The sequence below is a fragment of the Mirounga leonina genome, unplaced genomic scaffold, assembly GCF_011800145.1.
Source record: "Mirounga leonina isolate KUSES-001 unplaced genomic scaffold, KU_Mleo_1.0 Mir_92, whole genome shotgun sequence".
NCBI classification, from domain to species: domain Eukaryota; kingdom Metazoa; phylum Chordata; class Mammalia; order Carnivora; family Phocidae; genus Mirounga; species Mirounga leonina.
Genome location: NW_023270852.1, coordinates 16284674 through 16303813, shown reverse-complemented (window position 1 = coordinate 16303813; position 19140 = coordinate 16284674). Strand labels below are relative to the sequence as shown.

At 43.5% G+C, this 19140-nt stretch overlaps 1 protein-coding gene across 3 annotated transcripts in view; it reads right to left on the bottom strand.

Annotated features, from left to right (window-relative positions):
• The window catches only part of GVQW3 (GVQW motif containing 3), a 49770-nt gene that overhangs the window by 18597 nt on the left and 12033 nt on the right, over positions 1-19140 (bottom strand). For 2 of the 3 annotated variants that reach the window (XM_034995332.1, XM_034995333.1), the window contains exon 3: positions 4563-4708. Coding sequence is in view for 1 of the 3 variants with exons in the window: in XM_034995334.1 (XP_034851225.1) it covers positions 2192-2448 (257 nt within the window). In the remaining 2 variants the exon portion in view is untranslated. Of the gene's footprint in view, positions 1-1901; positions 2449-4562; positions 4709-19140 lie in introns of those variants that run through there. The other variant, XM_034995334.1, reaches the window with a different exon arrangement.

Here is a 19140-nt window from a genome sequence, read left to right as displayed (position 1 = left end):
CAAAATGGAAAAAGCTGTATGATACAATGCTGAGCAATAAAAATAAAATATGTAATTGTATCAGTGATGAAAGCAGCCAAAAAAAAAAAAATTACACTACTGACAATGGCAGGAAAGGGCAAGGAGAAATGGAAACAGATAACGTGTGAGTGGGTGCTCTTTCCTCTTTCTCTTAATTTTCTGTTGTTATCATTGTATTATTTGCACAATAAAACCCAATTTACAATGAAAGAAGGAGACACTGAGGAAATATGAGCCCCTGGGGTAGGTCCACGGCCATGCCTTCAAGTCCAGCTGCAGCTCCGAGCCTTCCAAGCCATTCTGCCGGGAGCACTCCTGAAAGGAGCTGGCTTCTTCTGGACAAAGGAGGGAAGGAGAGCAACTTCGTGTGTGACCCACACCAAGGGGCTTCGAGTCTTTGCCATCGCGCTCTAGATGTTGGAGTCACTGCTACATCCCAGGGGGAGCTTTCCCCTTAGCTGGGAAGGGTGGCTGTGACCAGTGCTCTCCAGCCCCAGCCTCTTTGCCTCTGATGGTTGTTGCGGTTCCCGGTTCCTTCACAGTGGGCTCTCCTGGCTGGGGGTTAGGTTCCGCCTTGCTGGGGGAAGGGCTAGCATGAGATTCTCTCTGATTCAGGGACAGAGGCCAAAGTGACCCTAGCCAGCAAAAAGAGCAGTGGAGATAGCAACATCCATGACTGGGTGTCAGAGCTGAGGCCCAGTGATTTTTCTTTTGTTCATGCTCAACACCCCCTACCTCACTTGACTTCACTGTGACCTCTAGACCACCAATCCTTTGACAATTTCATGCATTTGCTTGTGCTGTTCTCTCAATCTGGAGTGCCCTTGCTTATGCTTCCTGACAGAGCTAAACCCTGCCCATCCTTTCATACCACTTCCTTGATGAAACTCCCCAATTTCCTTTTGGGGAATGAATCATTCCCTCCTCTGGCTCCCACAGTACTTGATTTGTATCTTTCCCTTGGCAATTGTATTTTTCTGTAGCGTGTTATAGTTAATCATGTCCACGTCTGTTTCTCCCACTAAATGGGGAGCCTCTCAAGGTGGCCAAGGAACCTGTCTTATCCAACTCTGACTCCTCACAGAGCGTGGCCAACCTCTGGCATATGGTAGGTGCTCAGTCAATGTGCGGAATGACATTAAATTACAATGGGTGAGTTCTTCTACTTTCTATGTCATAGACTCTCTGGGAAAGCTGTTGAGATGGTAGACAGATGACCAGTTGGTTTTATACCTATTTCTTTCCTGTGCATTTTGAAAGAGGCAGGAAGAGGAAGAGAATTAAAGCTATCTGTGGATCCATATTCCAGAGATTTCAGCCAGGGATCCTGAGAGGGGATAATAATATATATAATAGCTAACATGTGCAGAGACTCTTATTTATACTTTCACACCCATTAACTCTGCTGGGTCTCACCAGGACTCTAGGAAATAGGCTGAGTGGCAGCATTTGGCTTGTCCTAATGTTAACGGTCAAGAAAACCAAGGCTCAGAAAAACGAAGTAATTTGCTCACGAATCCATCAACTCAAAGTACTGAGCTGGGACTCAAACCCAGATCTGTTGACTCTAAATCCCATGCTCTTGATATTGTAGAGGTGACAAGGACGAAGGCTCTCCTCCTCCTGATAAACATTTGCAGAAGGAAACCCATAGCTTAAGCCTTGGTAAGGTGCATCGGCATCAGGTCCCCCTCGTGCATGTTTATCTGCTGATCTAGGGGTTTAGCTCCTCAAGGGTAAGGACCACACCTATTCCTTTATTTCTTTTCCCCCAAAGCCTCAGGCCTTTGGCAAACCCCACACTTCTGCTGGGTCTTGGTTTCCCTGTCTGTAAAATGAGGGGGCTGAGCTAGAAGTTTAAATTGGGTCACATTCCCACCAGTGCCCAGCGCAGAGCCTCGCCCCGCAGCGCCCACCGCCTTCCCCCTGGACGACTCCCCAGCTCCAACGCTAGAGGCCTCCCGGACTCCAGCTGACATGATGGAGTGTATACCCTGCACGTTGCAGCCTCTTCCCAGGCTGGCTGCAGAAACCCTGCCTCCTCCAGACAGCTGGGCCGCTCCACTCACACGGACCAAGTTGGGAGCCTCATTAGTCATGTCAGATGACACAGTTAACACTTGGGGCCGGCACAGCCAGTTCATCAAAAGCTCCTATGTGCCTGGCTCCGTCACTGCAGCTGAGGAACTACTGTATGTGGGGCAGGCAGCACATCAGAGGGGCAGCGCCAGAGGGCCTCCAAATTGGTTTTGATTAATTGCATAGACATGTCTTTAATTGGTGCCAGGGTAGCAGCCAGAGAACTTATGGGAAAGCAGGATGTTATGCTTTCATTCCCTGAAGTCCCATAAAGCAGTGAAAGATGAGGAACAGAATCACTGCTCGTTGAAAATTTATTGACCGTGCAGACCCAGAAAACACAAATAACTATCTGAATTGAAACCTAACCTCATTTTCCCAACTCACTGGAAACCAGGCATGTTCCTCTCTGCACCCTGGCCTGCCTGCTGAGATGTATAACTGTGCAAAAGGTGTGATTTCTAAGAAATGAGGGCTTGAGTACAGAGACAGCATACTCGGCTTTCCCAGATGGGCGCAGAGGTATCTGGGAAGGGCCCTCCCCTCAGAAATGTCTCTCCCTCCAGCCCAGCACCGTCCTATGAATTGATATTAGAGGTTGATTCACTTTGGGTAAAACCTTCATTCATACTTTCTTTTCTACCTCTTGGAGATTTAAGACCCATGGACTGAGTAGGTACTAAATACAAAACACTGTTCTGGTGTCAGGAGGAATATAGAAGGAAGTGAAGTATAGACCCTTCTGTCAAGGAGATGGTTATCTAGAAGAAAAGAGAGGCCAGGTCCACAGATGAACTAACACATGGTGAGCGCATCACATAGAAGGTGAAGCTTTGGGATCTGGCACCAAGAGGACTTGGGTTTAACTCCTAGCTCTGATTCTTATTACTGAACCACCTCAGAAGTCACTTTGGGGGGCGCCTGGGTGGCTCCATCGGTTAAGCGTCTGCCTTTGACTCAGGTCGTGATCTTGGGGTCCTGGGATCGAGCCCTACGCCGACTCCCTGCTTTGCAGGGAGCCTGCTTCTCCCTCTCCCTCTGCCTGCAGTTCCCCCTGCTTATGCTTGCTCTCTCTCTCAAATAAACAAATAAAATCTTAAAAAAAAAAAAAAAGTCACTTTGATACTCTGAGTTTTAACTACAAAATAGGATAATTACCACTTACTACACATGGCAGTCATGAGGCTTGTAAGAGCAGAATTGAAAGTCCCCAGCACAGGGCCTGGCACTGATCAATAAGTGGTTGCTAATTCTGATTGTTACCAGAGAGGTTCTGATAGAGGACTGTGTGAGAGCTCATTTATTCGAGGAACAAATAAATGTTTCCTGAGCACAGAGTCTGTGCCAGGCTCTGTGCCGGGCATTAGGAGTTTAGGAGTTTAGATAGGAAGCTCTGCCCTTGATGAGACTGGGGTCCACGGGGGAGTAGCAACGCTACAGTATGGAAGGAATGGCAAATTGTTACGGGTATGCTGACAGAAGTGTACTCAATGACAATGGAGAGGAAAGGAGATAGTCACTTCAACCTGGGGAAGGCAGGATACATTTGCCTAAACAGGTGATGCTTGAGCCAAGTCCTCAAAGAAAAAAGATTTTCATTTGCAGATAAAGCAAGAGAAAGCATCTTATACACAATGCCAGTTTCTCTCTTTTTGTTCCTAGAGCAAGCAAAGGTTTTCCCCTTGGATCTTGGAATCAGCTGCTTTCTTTGTACGGGAAGTTCTTCCCTTAGATATTCCCAAAGCTGCCTCCTTGTTGACCTGATGTTTTCTTATTTGTTCCTTTGTTTATTGTATGTCTCCCCCACTAGAATGACAGGCCCATGAGAACATGAGATCTTGGCTATCTTTTTCTCCACTCTGTTACAACATCTAGAACATTGCCTGGCACAGTGTAGGTGTTGAATATATGTTAGTTGCATGAATAAACAAACAAAAGGAAACACAGGAGGGAATACTGCAATCAAGGAACTATAAGCTCAGTGTGTGGTGCACAGCGGCGCAGACTTTCTCTCTCCTAATGTTGAACAATGAGTTACGCCCAGAGGAACTGAGGTGGGAGGTCCTCAGTGGAAGAGGTGGCCTCTGAGCTGTGCCCTGAAGCCAGATAAGGATGACAATGGGATGGGAATGTCGGGAAAGGGCTCGGCAAGATTAAATGAGATAATTTACAAATCCTTTCCAACCTTGAGCTTCTAAGGATTTCTCACAAACAAAGCATCTCTTGCCACCCTTCCTGGTCCCCTCACCCACATCCCTCCTTTCCACTCCGCCCTGTCTGGAGGCTATAAAGGGCATCTGACACACCATTTCCCACCCATGTAAGTCACGGGCTGCTGTGTGATGCTCATTCTCGGTTTTTACCATGCCCCGGGTGGAGATGGTCCCATAACTCAGGGTTGAGGCCCCAAGCAAAGCCAGCCTTTCCACAGGGTGGCAAATAAGGCGGAACTGTTTACCCACCAGCACCTTCCTGGCCCTGCTCCCGGATAATTTCATGTCCTCTGGTCCTGGATCTGCTCCTTAGTTGGATGCACCTCAGTTCACTTGCTGGAGCACGGATGTGTGACTGTTTAACTGCTGCTGCTTCCTGTCCCAGGGATCCTGGGCTTCAGGGAGCATGGGAAAGAGACAAGAAAGAGAGCTTTATATGAGGTAAGCTTTGACAGTACTAATAACGGCCCAAAACTAACTTACACAGTGCTTAACAATTTACAAAGCCCTAGAGAACTCCTATTCATCCTTCAAGACCCTGTACAAATGTTACCTCTTTTCACCAACCTTCAACTTTCCCAGGCAGAGCTAATCCTTCCCTCCACACTTTGTAAAACCTCCATTACATCCCTAACTACCTTGTAATAAGTTTATTTGTGTACATGTCTCATTTCCTCCATTAAACCATCAGCTCCTCAGGGGCGGATCTCTTCTCTCCTAGTAAAACCCATTTCTTTCTTTCCTAAAAAGGAATTTTCATTATACATATTTTTCTGATTATAAAATTAATACTTAGAGTTACAATGATCAAAAATAGTATATATAAAAGTATAATGAAGAAAATGTAAGGGCATCTGGGTGGCCCAGTTGGTTGGGTGTCCGAACCTGATCTTGGGTCATGAGTTCAAGCCCCATGCTGGGCTCCACACTGGGTGTGGAACCTACTTTAAAAAAAATGTTATCGGGGCACCTGGGTGGTTCAGCCCATTGGGCGTCTGCCTTTGGCTCAGGTCATGATCCTGGAGTCTTGGGATCGAGCTCTGCATCAGGGCTCCCTGCTCGGCAGGGAGTCTGCTTCTCCCTCTCTCATTCTCTTTCTCGCAAATAAATAAATAAAAAAATAATCTTTAAAAAGAAATGTTATCAGTGCTTTTAGCTGGGTGATGAAATTATAGATGACTTTAAATTTTTTTTTTTTTTAAGATTTTTATTTATTTATTTGACAGAGAGAGACACAGTGAGAAAGGGAACACAAGAAGGGGGTGTGGGAGAGGGAGAAGCAGGCTTCCCGCTGAGCAGGGAGCCTGATGCAGGGCTTGATCCCAGGGTCCTGGGCTCATGACCTGAGCTGAAGGCAGATGCTTAACAACTGAGCCACCCAGGCACCCCTCTTTTTTTTTTTAAAGGAGGCTCCACACCCAGAGTGGACCCCAATGTGGGGCTTGAGCTCACAATCCTGAAATCAAGACCTGAGCCGAGATTAAGAGTCGGACACCCAACAGACTGAGCCACACAGGTGCTCCAGCCCTGATACATTTTGAGTATAACTTGAGTCTATCTTGAGGCCCTTTTTTAGCATATAGAAAGCAAAAATGGGTCTATATAATGCATGTAGTTTTAGTCTTATCATCTATTCTATTGTGAACATCTTTAAACATCATTGATGATTCTTCAAAATCATCATTTTAAATGACTGCATTAGGGGCGCCTGAGTGGCTCAGTCGTTGGGCGTCTGCCTTCGGCTCCCGTCATGATCCCAGAGTCCTGGGATCGAGCCCCGCATTGGGCTCCCTGCTCGGCCAGGAGTCTGCTTCTCCTTCTGCCTGCTGCTCTGCCTGCTTGTGCATGCTCTCTCTGTGTCAAATAAATAAAATCTTAAAAAAAAAAATAAATAAATGACTGCATTATTTCATTTAATGAATATACCACAATTTACCTGACAATTTCCCTGTTGTGGGACATTTGGGTTAGTTGTTTCTTTTTACTATTTTGCAAATAAAATGAATAGCTATATACATAAACCTTTGTCTGCATCTTTGACTTATTTCCCTAAGAAAGATTCCTAGAAAGGGAATTTCTAGGTCAGCTGGTTTCAACTCTTTAAAGGTTCTCGATGCTTCATGCCAAATTGCTCTGAGAAAGTGATGCCATTTACAGTCTCACCAATACATGAGTGGGCCCACGTCCCAGTGCCCCGACCTGCATTAAGTATTATCCCACTGGTATCTTTACAAAGTCCAGTGGTCTTCTCACAATGCCTTTCAAAGTGAGTACTTTTTCTTAAACACAGCAGAAATTATACAGCGAAACTCCGAGTTGTCTTCTTCCAAGATATCAACCTGGGAGGGTATATTTATTGCAACAGTGCTTCAGCTACTTTAAACATTTCTGTAATTCGATTTGAAAATTGCCTGGGAAGCAGACAACCTGGGCTTTTGTATCTAAATTGTACAATGCTGTCTTTGGAGAATGATTTCCTTTTTGGCAGTGGTCATAAGTCATTTGGAACTCCTGGTCAATGAGACGAGGAGCTGCAGCTGGAGTCAGGGTCGGAAATGAGGTATAATTGGCCAGTAACGATTGAGGGCTTGTCATGACTTGCAAAGGGGCGTCCCACTGGAGCACTGGGCATCATCGGCACAGTGCTGAGCCTCCCAGTGTGACTGTTCCAAAGTGGCTGCACTTGGGCGGAGGCTTGGGGCTAGCACGTAGACTTAGGGAACCTCTTCTTGTGACTTCACGGTTACTCCGTATGCAGCCTGAGAGTTAGGCGCCAACTCATTTTAGAGCTGATCCCTTTCCACCTTCTCTCTTCGTCAGGCCCACTTGGGCCTGATATGTCTCCAAGACCAAGAGCTTCAGGGCCAGGTTAGTGGAGAGGGAGCGCAGGGCGTGGCAATGGTCTGAGCCCTCAGAATGCGGTCAGAAAGAACTGGGTCTGAGGCCTGGCTCTGCCTATTACCGGCCGTGTTAGGTCTCATTTGTAAAAGAGCTTACTTCACAGGATTGTTAGGAGCAATGGAGAACACATACAACCACACACAGACACAGACACAGACAGGCAGACAGACAGATAGACAGACATACACCCACAGAGGCGTGTAAAACATGTATTAAGCACGTCTCCTCTGCCAAGTCCTGCCAAGTACCGTGTTTTATTTTATTTTTTAAAGATTTTATTTTATTTATTTGAGAGAGAGAGAGAAGGAGCAGGGGGAGGGGCAGAAAGAGGGTGAAACGGACTCCCCACTGAGCAGGAAGCCTGATGGCGGAGTTAGATCCCAGGACTCCAGGATCATGACCAGAGTGGAAGGCAGAAGTTTGACTAAGCCACCCAGGCACCCAAGTACCGTGTTTTATACGCATGCAGCACACCCTGTCGTTGACCATCCAGAAACCATTTCTCCTATACTACCTCCTACCACCTCTCCCTTGTTGTTAGGGGTGGTCGTGTGGCCCAGTTCTGGCCAATGAGATTTAGGTAGCACTCCGCTGGGAATTACTGGGGGAGCTTTTGTTTTCCTGCTGAAACAGGACTGCTGAGTCTGAACTGTCCTCTCACCCCCACCGCTTCCTGCCTTGAACTTGGAGGTGAAGGCTGAGCACTGCAGTGATCTTGTATTCAAGATGGAAAGGACAAAGGAGCACCTCTCTGGAATTCTTGGTATGTCAGAAAATAACTACCTATTTGTTGAAATCATTGCTCATCATCATTACTTGCAACTGGAAATATTCCAGTGCACATCCACAAAAAGTGTCCATACATAATAGATGCTCAATAAAGGGTTCCTATTTACACTCTTATTTACATACAATTCCTCCCTCTAAAGAACTAATGATATTAATGATGGTTATCTCATATTTATGCAGTACTTGGCAATGTTCGTAAGATTTTCACATCCATTTTTTTCATTTGATCCTCACAACTCTGCAAGGAAGGCAACTTTTTATCCTAAAGATTCTTTTCAATTACAAGAGGATATATAAAAGTATTCTAGTATGCTTATATGTTACATATCGACTTGTTTTCTCTCCTCTTCTTTTTTTCTTCCTTCCTTCCTTCTTTCCCTCCCTCCCTCCTTCATGCCAGTCCCGGGTCTGTTTTTCTCAGACCTACTTCCTAGCCCTCTCCACTCTGTTCTGTTCTGTTCTGTTCTGTAACACAGGGAGGTAGATCCATTTAGCCTGTGAATCCAGGCTCCAAGACATCTGGCTGTTTGGCCAAAGGGAGGTACTAGCCAGAGACTGGGAGTAGGTGTATGGGAGTGTTTCTTCTCCTCGCCATCTGCCCTAGGTAGCATCTCTGGCTACTCATCATCCATGGCTCCTGCTCTCACAAACAGGCCTGCTAGCGTTAAAGTTTCTTATCACCTGGCTCCTGGGCCCTGGTGACACTGGCCCCCCACTCTGCCCCTTTGCCTTATGGATGGCAGTGGTTTCCTGCTCTTGCTAAGTTCCAGGATGCCTCTCTGTCTCCTATCCCCTCACCTGTGTAACCAGTCAATCTCTTTAAGGCCCCTCTACTCTACAAACTCAAAGTATCTTCTTTGTCCTCAGACCTGAACTGATCTCCATCAATCTACCACACCTTTGCAGGGCACCCACTCCAAGGCCTCCATGCAAGATTCACAGGGAAGGAGCTGCTCCCAAGTTAGGGGGCTAAATGAAAAGCCTCAAAGTATGCCGGCCTCTGCTGGGACATCCCCAAACCCAGCAGAACTTACAGGGAAGTCCTGCCATGACCTGGGCTTCCTCCTGCTTCCAGAGGCAAGCCGAAAACAATGTGCAGGATCCTTGTATGTCCCCTTCACTGTCTACTGCACAAGTATGCTTGAGGATGCTTCTGGACGGTAGGGGAGATGCCTCTTGGCTTTCACATCCTCCCAGCCAAATGCTCCTACCAGTGGCTCTCAGGTTTAAGACAGTCTAGCTTCCACGGTTTGCTTTCTACTTCCTCCTCTTCTCTCCCAAACAGTCTTACCTAGGAAGCAGGAGGAATCTTATCCAGAGTGTTTGCTTCAGCAAAATGCCATGGCAGAATTGCCCAGAAAGGCTAACAGCGGAGAGATGGCAGAGGTACCAAGCGACCTTTGAGATGCCTGGATGTCTTGCACGGGATTTGTGGGCAGACTGGACACAAAACCTATTTCCCCACTTAAAATTTTATGGCTTTGGCAATTTAGACAATCTTTCTGAACTTCACTTTTCTTATCTATACAATGGAAACAATGTCTTCCTCACAGAATTATTGTTTCTGATCTGGCAACTTCCAGAAACATCCCACCCCCTGCTACAGACACAGAGAAATTCTGGGTGAACTATAACAGAAATGTTTTATTTTGGGGCACCTGAGTGGCTCAGTCGTTAAGCATCTGCCTTCGGCTCAGGTCATGAGCCCAGGGTCCTGGGATCGAGCCCTGCATCGGGCTCCCTGCTCAGCGAGGAGCCTGCTTCTCCCTCTTCCACTCCCCTTGCTTGTGTTCCTTCTCTTGCTCTGTCTCTCTCTGTCAAATAAATGAATAAAATCTTTAAAAAAAATGTTTTATTTTTACCACCAAATTTGAAAAACGTTGAGAGAAATCCTCAGATGTCAGAAATGAAAAAGAAATGAAAATGCAAAGCCAGAACAGGGTACAGGTGACGTGCCTTAGCAGCACACAGGGATTTCACACTTAGCTATAGATTCTGAGAGCTGCAGGCTAGGGTTCCATTGCACACCAAGGAGTAGGAGATGGGGCTTCAGTCCCAGCCAGGTGAGAAAGCTGGAACGGAGCCCCCTGCATAGAGCCCTGACATGGGAAGCTCCGCCCCTGTCCACGAAAAGGAGACTGGGAAAACTACCCCAGCATTAGTGAAGTTGCAAGGAAGCTTGGTATCTGAAGAGGCCTTAGGTGGGGAAAAATGACACTCATGAGAAATAAAAACCCTAACCTCTGCCAAAAGCATATGGGGGTCTAAATTTACTTTGCCTATATGCACAGGCACCTACTGAGATAAATTAACATAAAAATTGGTCCAGACCATTAAAATTCTTAGGTTAGGGCTGAAGTAAGACCTATTAAAATTCTTAGGTCACAGCTGACGGTGTATTCAAAAGAGCCCTGTAGGGATGCTTAACAATCCAGGCCTTGAGGAATCCACTAGGAAAAACAACTCCTGTTGAAGATGCTCACAAAATGTAACAAACCACATGTGGAAAGAAATTACCAAAATGGAGCGTCAACACACACAACTAACTAGGTGGAAAAAGGGTAAAAACAGAACCATCTGAAAGAGACTATGAATTTGGATGATTAAAATAGAGATAAGAGAAGGAATAGAGGCATAATAAAAAACCAGGATAGTGTGAGAGAAAGAGTTGGGAGATATGAAAAAGATGCATACAGAACTTCCAGAAATGAAAAACAGCCCCTGAAATTAAAAACTCAAAGGATGAGTTAAACTACATATTAGATCTAGCTGAAGAGGGAATTAGAAGAGAGATTTGAGGACATCACCCAAAATGGAGTAAAGACAGAAAGGGATAGAAGACCTGAATAAGAGTTATGATATGAAGGATATGAAGGATAAAAAGAGAAAGTCAAGCATATGCCTCACAGGCGTTCCAGAAAGATTTAATAGAGGGAATGGTAGAAAATCATTATTAAAAATATTATAGCTGTGGGGCGCCTGGGTAGCTCAGTTGTTAAGCGTCTGTCTTCGGCTCAGGTCATGATCCTAGGGTCCTGGGATCGAGCCCCACATCGGGCTCCCTGCTCAGCGGGAGGCCTGCTTCTCCCTCTGCCTGAGACTCCCTCTGCTTGTGCTCTCTCTCTCTCTGTCAAATAAATAATAAAATCTTAAAAGAAAAAAATATTGGGGCGCCTGGGTGGCTCAGTTGGTTAAGCGACTGCCTTCGGCTCAGGTCATGATCCTGGAGTCCCTGGATAGAGTCCTGCATCGGGCTCCCTGCTCAGCGGGGAGTCTGCTTCTCCCTCTGACCCTCCCCCCTCTCATGTGCTCTCTCTCTCAGTCTCTCTCTCTCAAATAAATAAATAAAATCTTTAAAAAAAAAAGAAAAAAATATTATAGCTATATTAGTTAAGGGTTCTCCAGAGAAACGGAGCATGTCTGTGTATGGATACATATACGGATATGTGTATATGCGCAACACACAGAAAGAAATTCATTCTAAGGAATTGGCTTACACAACTATGGCAGCTGACAAGTCCCAAGACTTGCAGTCGGCAAGCTGGAGACCCATGAGACCCAATGGTATAGTTCCAGTCTAGGAGTTTGAAGGCCCAGAACCAGGAGAGCCAGTGATCTAAGTGCCAGTCTGGAAGCCAGCAGGCTTAAGACCCAAGAGAAGCTGATGTTTCAGTTTGAATCTGGAGGCCAGAAAGGGCCAATGTCTCAACACAAACAGCTAGGCAGGAAGAGTTCTTTCCTACCTTTTGGGGGCAGGGGTGGGGATGTCAGCCTTTTTGTTCTAGTCAGGCTTGATTGGATGAGGGCCACCCACCTAGGAGGAGGCATTCTGCTATGTGTCATCCCCAAATACCCTCAGAGACACACCCAGGAAAAGGTCTGACCAAATATCTGGGTGCCCCCTAGCCCATTCATACCTCAGTGAAATTGCAAAACCACAAGAAAAAAAATAATGAAAGCTCTCAGTGAAAAGGGACCGATTACCAAAAGGGGTGTTAACTGCAATGACGGCAGCCTTCTCATCAGCAACAATGGAAACCAAAAGACAGGAGCATAATATTTTCAAAGTGTAGAAAGAGAATAAATCTCAACACAGAATTCTATGCACAGTGAAATCATAAATGAGAGCCAGATTTTCAGACATTTTCAGACAAGCAAAGCCAATGAGTTTACCTCACACAAACTCTTGCTGAAAAGAGCGCTAGTGGATATACATCAGTAAGAAAATTCAGTCCAGAAAGAAGTTACAAGGAGCGTGATACAAGTGAGGTCAGGGCCACAGCCAGCTCCCATCAGCTCAAAGAGCTGACTGCTAGAATTGCAGCAATTCCGAAAACTGGTTGTTAAACAGGGTCATTATTCAGCATTAAATTATATAAACTTACAATTAAATGAATTATTTTTTTTAAAAAAAGGTAAAAAAAAATCCTCACAATCCATCACTTCTTAATTATTTTACTATAGTGTTGCTATTATCTATGCTCTTGAGATAATTCATATCTCCTATATCTATATGGTAGAACTAATACAGAATGGTGTGCCACTGTGCATTTCTTCCCATCTTCAGTGATGTCACGTCGGCAATTTGAGCATTTACACCCCAGAGATCAACAAATGCTACAGATCAGGGCTCCCCTTACCCCCTACCAAATAAGAGCTGGCTGTTAAATATCAGCACACCACTGAATACAAGAAATAACAGTTTCCACTCCTACCTATATATCCAAGGGAACTGAAAACATATATCCACAAAAATACTTTACACAAAAGTTCGCGGTGGCATTATACATAATAGCTTAAGGGTAGAAACAATTTAAATGTCCATCAATTAATGACTAGTAAATAAAATGTGGTTTATCCATACAATGGAATAGTATTCAGGCATAAAAGAGAATGAAGTACTGATACATGCCCCAATATGGATGAACTTTGAAAACATCATGCTACTTGAAAGATACCAGACATGAAAAGCCATATATTACATGATTCAATTTATAAGAAATTTCTATAGAATAGGCAAATCCATAGAGACAGAAAGTAGTTTAATGGTTGCTAGGGGCTAGGGATAGGAGGGAATGGGAAGTGACTGGTAATGGATATGGGATTGCTTTTGGGAATGATGAAAATGTTCTAAAATCAGGGATGCCTGGGCGGCTCAGTAGGTTAAGTGTCTGCCTTTGGCTCGGGTCATGATCCCAGGGTCCTGGGACTGAGTCCTGCATCGGGTGCCTTGCTCAATGGGGAATCTGCTTCTCCCTCTGCCTGCCGCTCCCCTTGCTTGTGCTCTCTCTCTCTCTCTCTGACAAATAAATAAATAAAACCTTTAAGAAAAAATGTTCTAAAATCAGATAATGGTGATGGTTGCACAGTTTTGTGAATATACTAAAAACTATAGAATTGTACACTTAAAGAGGGGGAATTTCATTGTATGTGAATTATATATATATATTTTAAGATTTATTTTTTTAAAGATTTTATTTATTTGAGAGAGAGACATCCTAGGACCCTGGGATCACGACCTGAACCAAAGGTAGATGCTTAATCAACCGAGCCACCTAGGCACCCCTAAGATTTATTTATTTATTTTAGAGAGATGGGGGGGCAGGGTAGGGACAGAGGGAGAAGAGAGAAACTCAAGCAGACTGTGCTGAGCATGGAGCTGGACGTGGAGCTCGATCTCAGATGCTTAGCCGACTGCACCACTCAGGCGCCCCACGAATTATATTTCAATAAAGAAAAGGGACTGAAGAAAGGTAGGCAAATAAATTAATATGCAGGCTTGTAAATCTAAATAAATACTGGCTGTTAAATTATCTAATGGGGGGGTTAAAAGTTGGAACCAAAAAACTAAAACCCAAATTACTTGGAAGATAGAAGGGGATGGAGATCAGAACTGAAGAATTCTAAGGATCCTGAAATCTTCACAATGAGCTAGACATAGTTATTAACTTAACAATGTTAAGTCAAGTATGCACATTAATAATGTAAAAATATCCACCGAAGGAACAGAATTAGAATGTATAACTTCCAAACCACTCCTAAGAATAAAAAGGGAGTAAAGAAAACAACTAAACCAAAGACAGGACAAAAGAATAAAGCAAACACATGGTAAACAGACAAAACAAAACAATGGGAAAATTCCCAATATATCATCATAATAAGAAACAGAAACATGACTAAGAAAAGATTCTCATATTTCTTTTTTTTAGATTCTCATATTTTTTTATTTAAAACCTAGCTGTATGTTGATTACAAGAATACATTCACGAGGTAATGACCCAGAAATGTTAAAAGGCTGGGGGAAAATACACTGGGTAAACACTAAGTGAAGTAATGCAATAATAATAAATTTTAAGATAAAAAGCATTATTAGAGATATAGTCATATACTTTTTTTTTTTTTAAGATTTTATTTATTTGACAGAGAGAGACACAGCAAGAGAGGGAACACAAGCAGGGGGAGTGGGAGAGGAAGAAGCAGGCTTCCCGTGGAGCAGGGAGCCCGATGCGGGGCTTGATCCCAGGACCCTGGGATCATGACCTGAACCAAAGGCAGACGCTTAACGACTGAGCCACCCAGGCGCCCCATAGTCATACACTTTTTAAAAATTTACTATTATTATTTTTTAAGATTTTGTTTATTTATTTGAGAAAGAGAGAGAGAGAGAGAGCACACAGAGGAAGAGGGAGAAGCATACATCCCGCTGAGCAGGGAGCTGGATGCGGGGCTTGATCCCAGGACCCTGAGATCATGACCTGAGCCGAAGGCAGATGCCTAACTGACTGAGCCACCCAGGCGCCCCACAGTCATATACTTTAGTGACAAAAGGGACAGTTCATCAGGAAGATATGAGCCAGAACCTCTCTGTACCAACTGGAAATACTGCCTCCAAATATATAAGATATGACGAGAAATGGACAAATCCACATAGTGAAAATTTTTAACACATCTCCCTCAGTAGCTGATTTGAGTAAGCTGATGAAATATTTGTAAGGTTATAGAAGATTTGAAGAACACAACAGTCAAGCTTTTTCTTTCCATCTTTCCATACATACACTCTTGGCCTCAAAAGTTCTTCCTCCCTATTGCTACACACTGAGTCAATTGCCAAAATTTGTGGATTCTCACAGTACAGTGGGTTGGTTCTGTGCCAACCCCCTTTCATCTTTAGCTAGTTCTTGGCTCAGGCTTTACTTGCCTCTTCCCTTAACCACTGTAACTATCTCCTAATTGACCCCCCCATACTTATGGAGAATCGCCCAATGACATGTGGTTCAGTAGTTTCATTCTGATGCTATAAATTTTATTTTTGGATTAAGCCAGACTAAAGGTATTGCGATATTTCAGTCACAGTGGAAGTACTTTTACTATACGGAGCTCTAGTGTGAAGTTATTGGCTATTTGGAGGGATGGTAAAGACAAAATCCTAGGAAATTTTCTCTCGCTGGTATATTATTCCAGGTACATACAGTATTCTCTTCACGAGGAATCTTGGGGGGTAATATTCAGAAATATGTACTTCTCCTGTCCAACCAATTTGCATATATTTTATGGGCACTGAATCATGTATCTGATATTTCCACTTTGCTAGGGTCACTAGGAAACTCACAGTCAAATTTGCTGGCCACTTTTAACAGGTATATAAATAACTAATATTTATTGAATACTTGTTTTGAACCAAGCACTGCTCCAAACGCTTCATATGTTTTAATCTATTTAATCCCCATCTCAGGCCAATGAAATAATGACCATTATGGGCCCCATTTTAAGATGAGAAGATTGAGGCCCAGAAAGGTTATATAATTGGCCCAGGATATACAGGTAGTAAGATGCTGAGCCAGAATTTGTACCCAGGCAGTCTGGTTCCAGAGTCTATTAACCACAATATAACTTTTTTTTTTTTTAAGATTTTTTAAAAAATTTATTTATTTGACAGAGAGAGAGACAGCGAGAGAGGGAACACAAGCAGGGGGAGTGGGAGAGGGAGAAGCAGGCTTCCTGCTGAGCAGAGAGCCCAATGCGGGGCTCGATCCCAGGACCCTGGGATCATGACCTGAGCCGAAGGCAGACACTTAACGATTGAGCCACCCAGGTTGCCCCATGACATTATCTTTTTAAGTCTTATGATATGCATGCCTGTGTGCCAATCATAGCCCCTGGTTCTATTAATTTCCTATGCATATACTGTGGCTTCTGGCCAAGGTACAGTAATAGGGACTATACTTACCTCCCTACTCGAAGCAGCTACAAATCTGGACAAAACATATCAAACAGTGATTTTTAAGACATTGGATATCAAGCAACTAAAACCAGTAATCCCTGGGAAACAGAAAGCAAGTGAGGTGAACCCTATGATTGTCCCTGCTTACCTCCCAGAAAGGGTTTCTAGGCCATAGTGCTGACAGAATAAACCCAGGTGGAACTCAGTGGTTTTTCTGAGTTGAAGAGATGGAGCTACAAGTCTGGGGAGGTCAAGGTAGCAAGAGTTCACAGGGAAGAGTGCCAAAGAGAAGAAATCTGCACCAAAAGAAAGTTCTGGCTATCTGGTAAGGTTCCCCCTTGAGTCTTCAGCATACATGTGAGGAAAATACTTGAGACCCGAGAGAACCATCCAAAGGAACTAGAAGGAACAATTCCCAAAGAACACACAGGTTCAGTTTCTATTCCCAACATTCAGAGTGGCAGGCATATTTCACAAGGCATCAGGTGGGCTTCGCCACAATAGTGGGGTAAAATTAGTGCTAGACTAATTCTGCTCTGGTCCCATCTAACAATGTTTAAAGGTAATAGCCAAAAGCTATTTCTGATCATTCAAAATCCCTCAATTGAAACTGACCAAGATAGGTAGAATGGATAAAAACATGGATAAAATGGATAAAAAACAGTTACAACTGTATTTCATGTGATCAAGAAACTAGAAAAAACACTAAGCTTGTTAGAGACATAGAAGATGCCAAAAAGGTCCAAGTCACAGTAGCAACAAACACACTCAGTGCCCATCTCTTGGTTTCTAAATACCATTCTCCAATAAAAGGAACCAGGGTTCTTTAGAGAAATGTTTGATTGCAGATCTAGAACAGGGAAAATACAAGATGATTCTGGAGCATGCTGTAGTACTAGAAAGTAAGGAAGTGTTCAAAAACAAAAGAATGAGAAGATGTTGAAGAGACACAGAAGCGAACCTGAAAGAGCATCCAATGGCCCAAACTGGAACAATCTGAGCAATAAAATAAATAACATAGCATTGGATTATAATGCAAAATATCAAATAAATATACATGAGTCCAAAATGATATAAATAAGTGAGTGAATAAAATGGGAAGAAAGATAATTATTCTTTTTTTTTTTTAATTTATTTGACAGAGAGAGACACAGCGAGAGAGGGAACATAAGTGAGGGAGAGGGAGAAGCAGGCTTCCCGCTGAGCAGGGAGCCCGATGTGGGGCTCGATCCCAGGACCCCGGGATCATGACCTTAGCCGAAGGCAGACGCTTAACGACTGAGCCACCCAGGCGCCCCAGAAAGATAATTATTCTATACAGAGTTCCAAATAACAGATGCAGATACTCCCTCTTTGCAGGAGGTGGAACTTAATCATTCCCTTTCCCTTGAGTGTGGGCTGAACTGGGTGACTTGCTTCCAAAGAACAGAGTATGGAAAGGAAAAAACAGTGTCTTCACAGTAGGAAAATCTATCAAAACTACCTTAATCAAGTGATTAAAGTGAAGGTCACCAATGATGTCATGTGGCTATCATGTGCCCTCTAATTTGATGTAATAACAAGAACACTTTACCTGCTATTCTTTCTCAAAACCCAAAACCCAGCTAATCATGAGAAAAACATCAGACAAACCCAAATTAAGGGATATTCTATAACATACATGACCAGGTGTTCTTTAAAACATTCCAGGTCATGAAAAACAAGATAAGACTGAGAAACTGTCATGGGTCAGAAGAGACTAACAAGACATAACAAGTAAATGAGATCTGATATCTTACTGATTCCTGGGACAGAAAAAAAGACATTATGGGAAAAGCTGTTGAAACCTGTATAAAGTGTGGGGTTTCGTTAATAGTCATGCACAAACGTTGGTATCTTAGTTTTGGGATAAGTGCACCACAGTAAGGTAATAACATTGGGAGAAACTAAAACTGGATGAGGGGCATTTGGAACACCCCATACCATCTTTGCAAATTTTCTGTAAATCTAAAATTATTCCAAAATAAAAAATATATTCAAAAAACCCAAGTCAAATTTCTTGAGATGGAAACCACTGTATTTGAGATGAAGAATCCACAAAATAAGATTAAAATAGAGTAGACATTTCAGAAGAAAGCATTAATAAATTTGGGGACACAGCAATAGAAACTAAAAGAGGAAAAAATTGAACAGAGTATCAGTGAGCTGTGGGACAACTTCAAGTGGCCTACTATATATGTAATCGGAACCCCTAAAGGAAGTAGGGGCAGAGAAAATGTTTGAAAAAATAATGTCCATAATTTTCCAAATTTGGTGAGAAGAAATCTAAGAAGCTCAATGAACCCCAAGCATAAGAAACACGAAAAATACTATACCAGTGCATATAAAATCAAATTGCTGAAGTCAGTAATACAGAAGAGGTCTTAAGAGCAGCAAGAGGAGGGCGCCTGGGTGGCTCAGTTGGTAAAGCGACTGCCTTCGGCTCAGGTCATGATCCTGGAGTCCCGGGATCGGGTCCCACATCGGGCTCCCTGCTCAGCGGGGGGGTCTGCTTCTCCCTCTGACCCTCTTCCCTCTCGTGCTCTCTGTCTCTCATTCTCTCTCCCAAATAAGTAAATAAAATCTTAAAAAAAAAAAAAAAAAAGAGCAGCAAGAGGAAACAGTACATATAGAGGAACAAAGATAAGAATTACAACAGAAATAATGTAAGCCAGAAGACACTGGAGCAAAACCTTCAAGGTACAGAAAAAAACTGTCAACTTATAATTTGAAAGTATCTTTCAATAACAGATGTGACAATGGGAACAGAAGAGTCTTTTCAATAAATGGTGCAGGAATAACTAACTGGAGATTAACATGTAAAAGAATGAAGTTGGACACTTACTTCACGCCATATACAAAAACAAACTCAAAATGGATCAAAGACCTAAATATAAT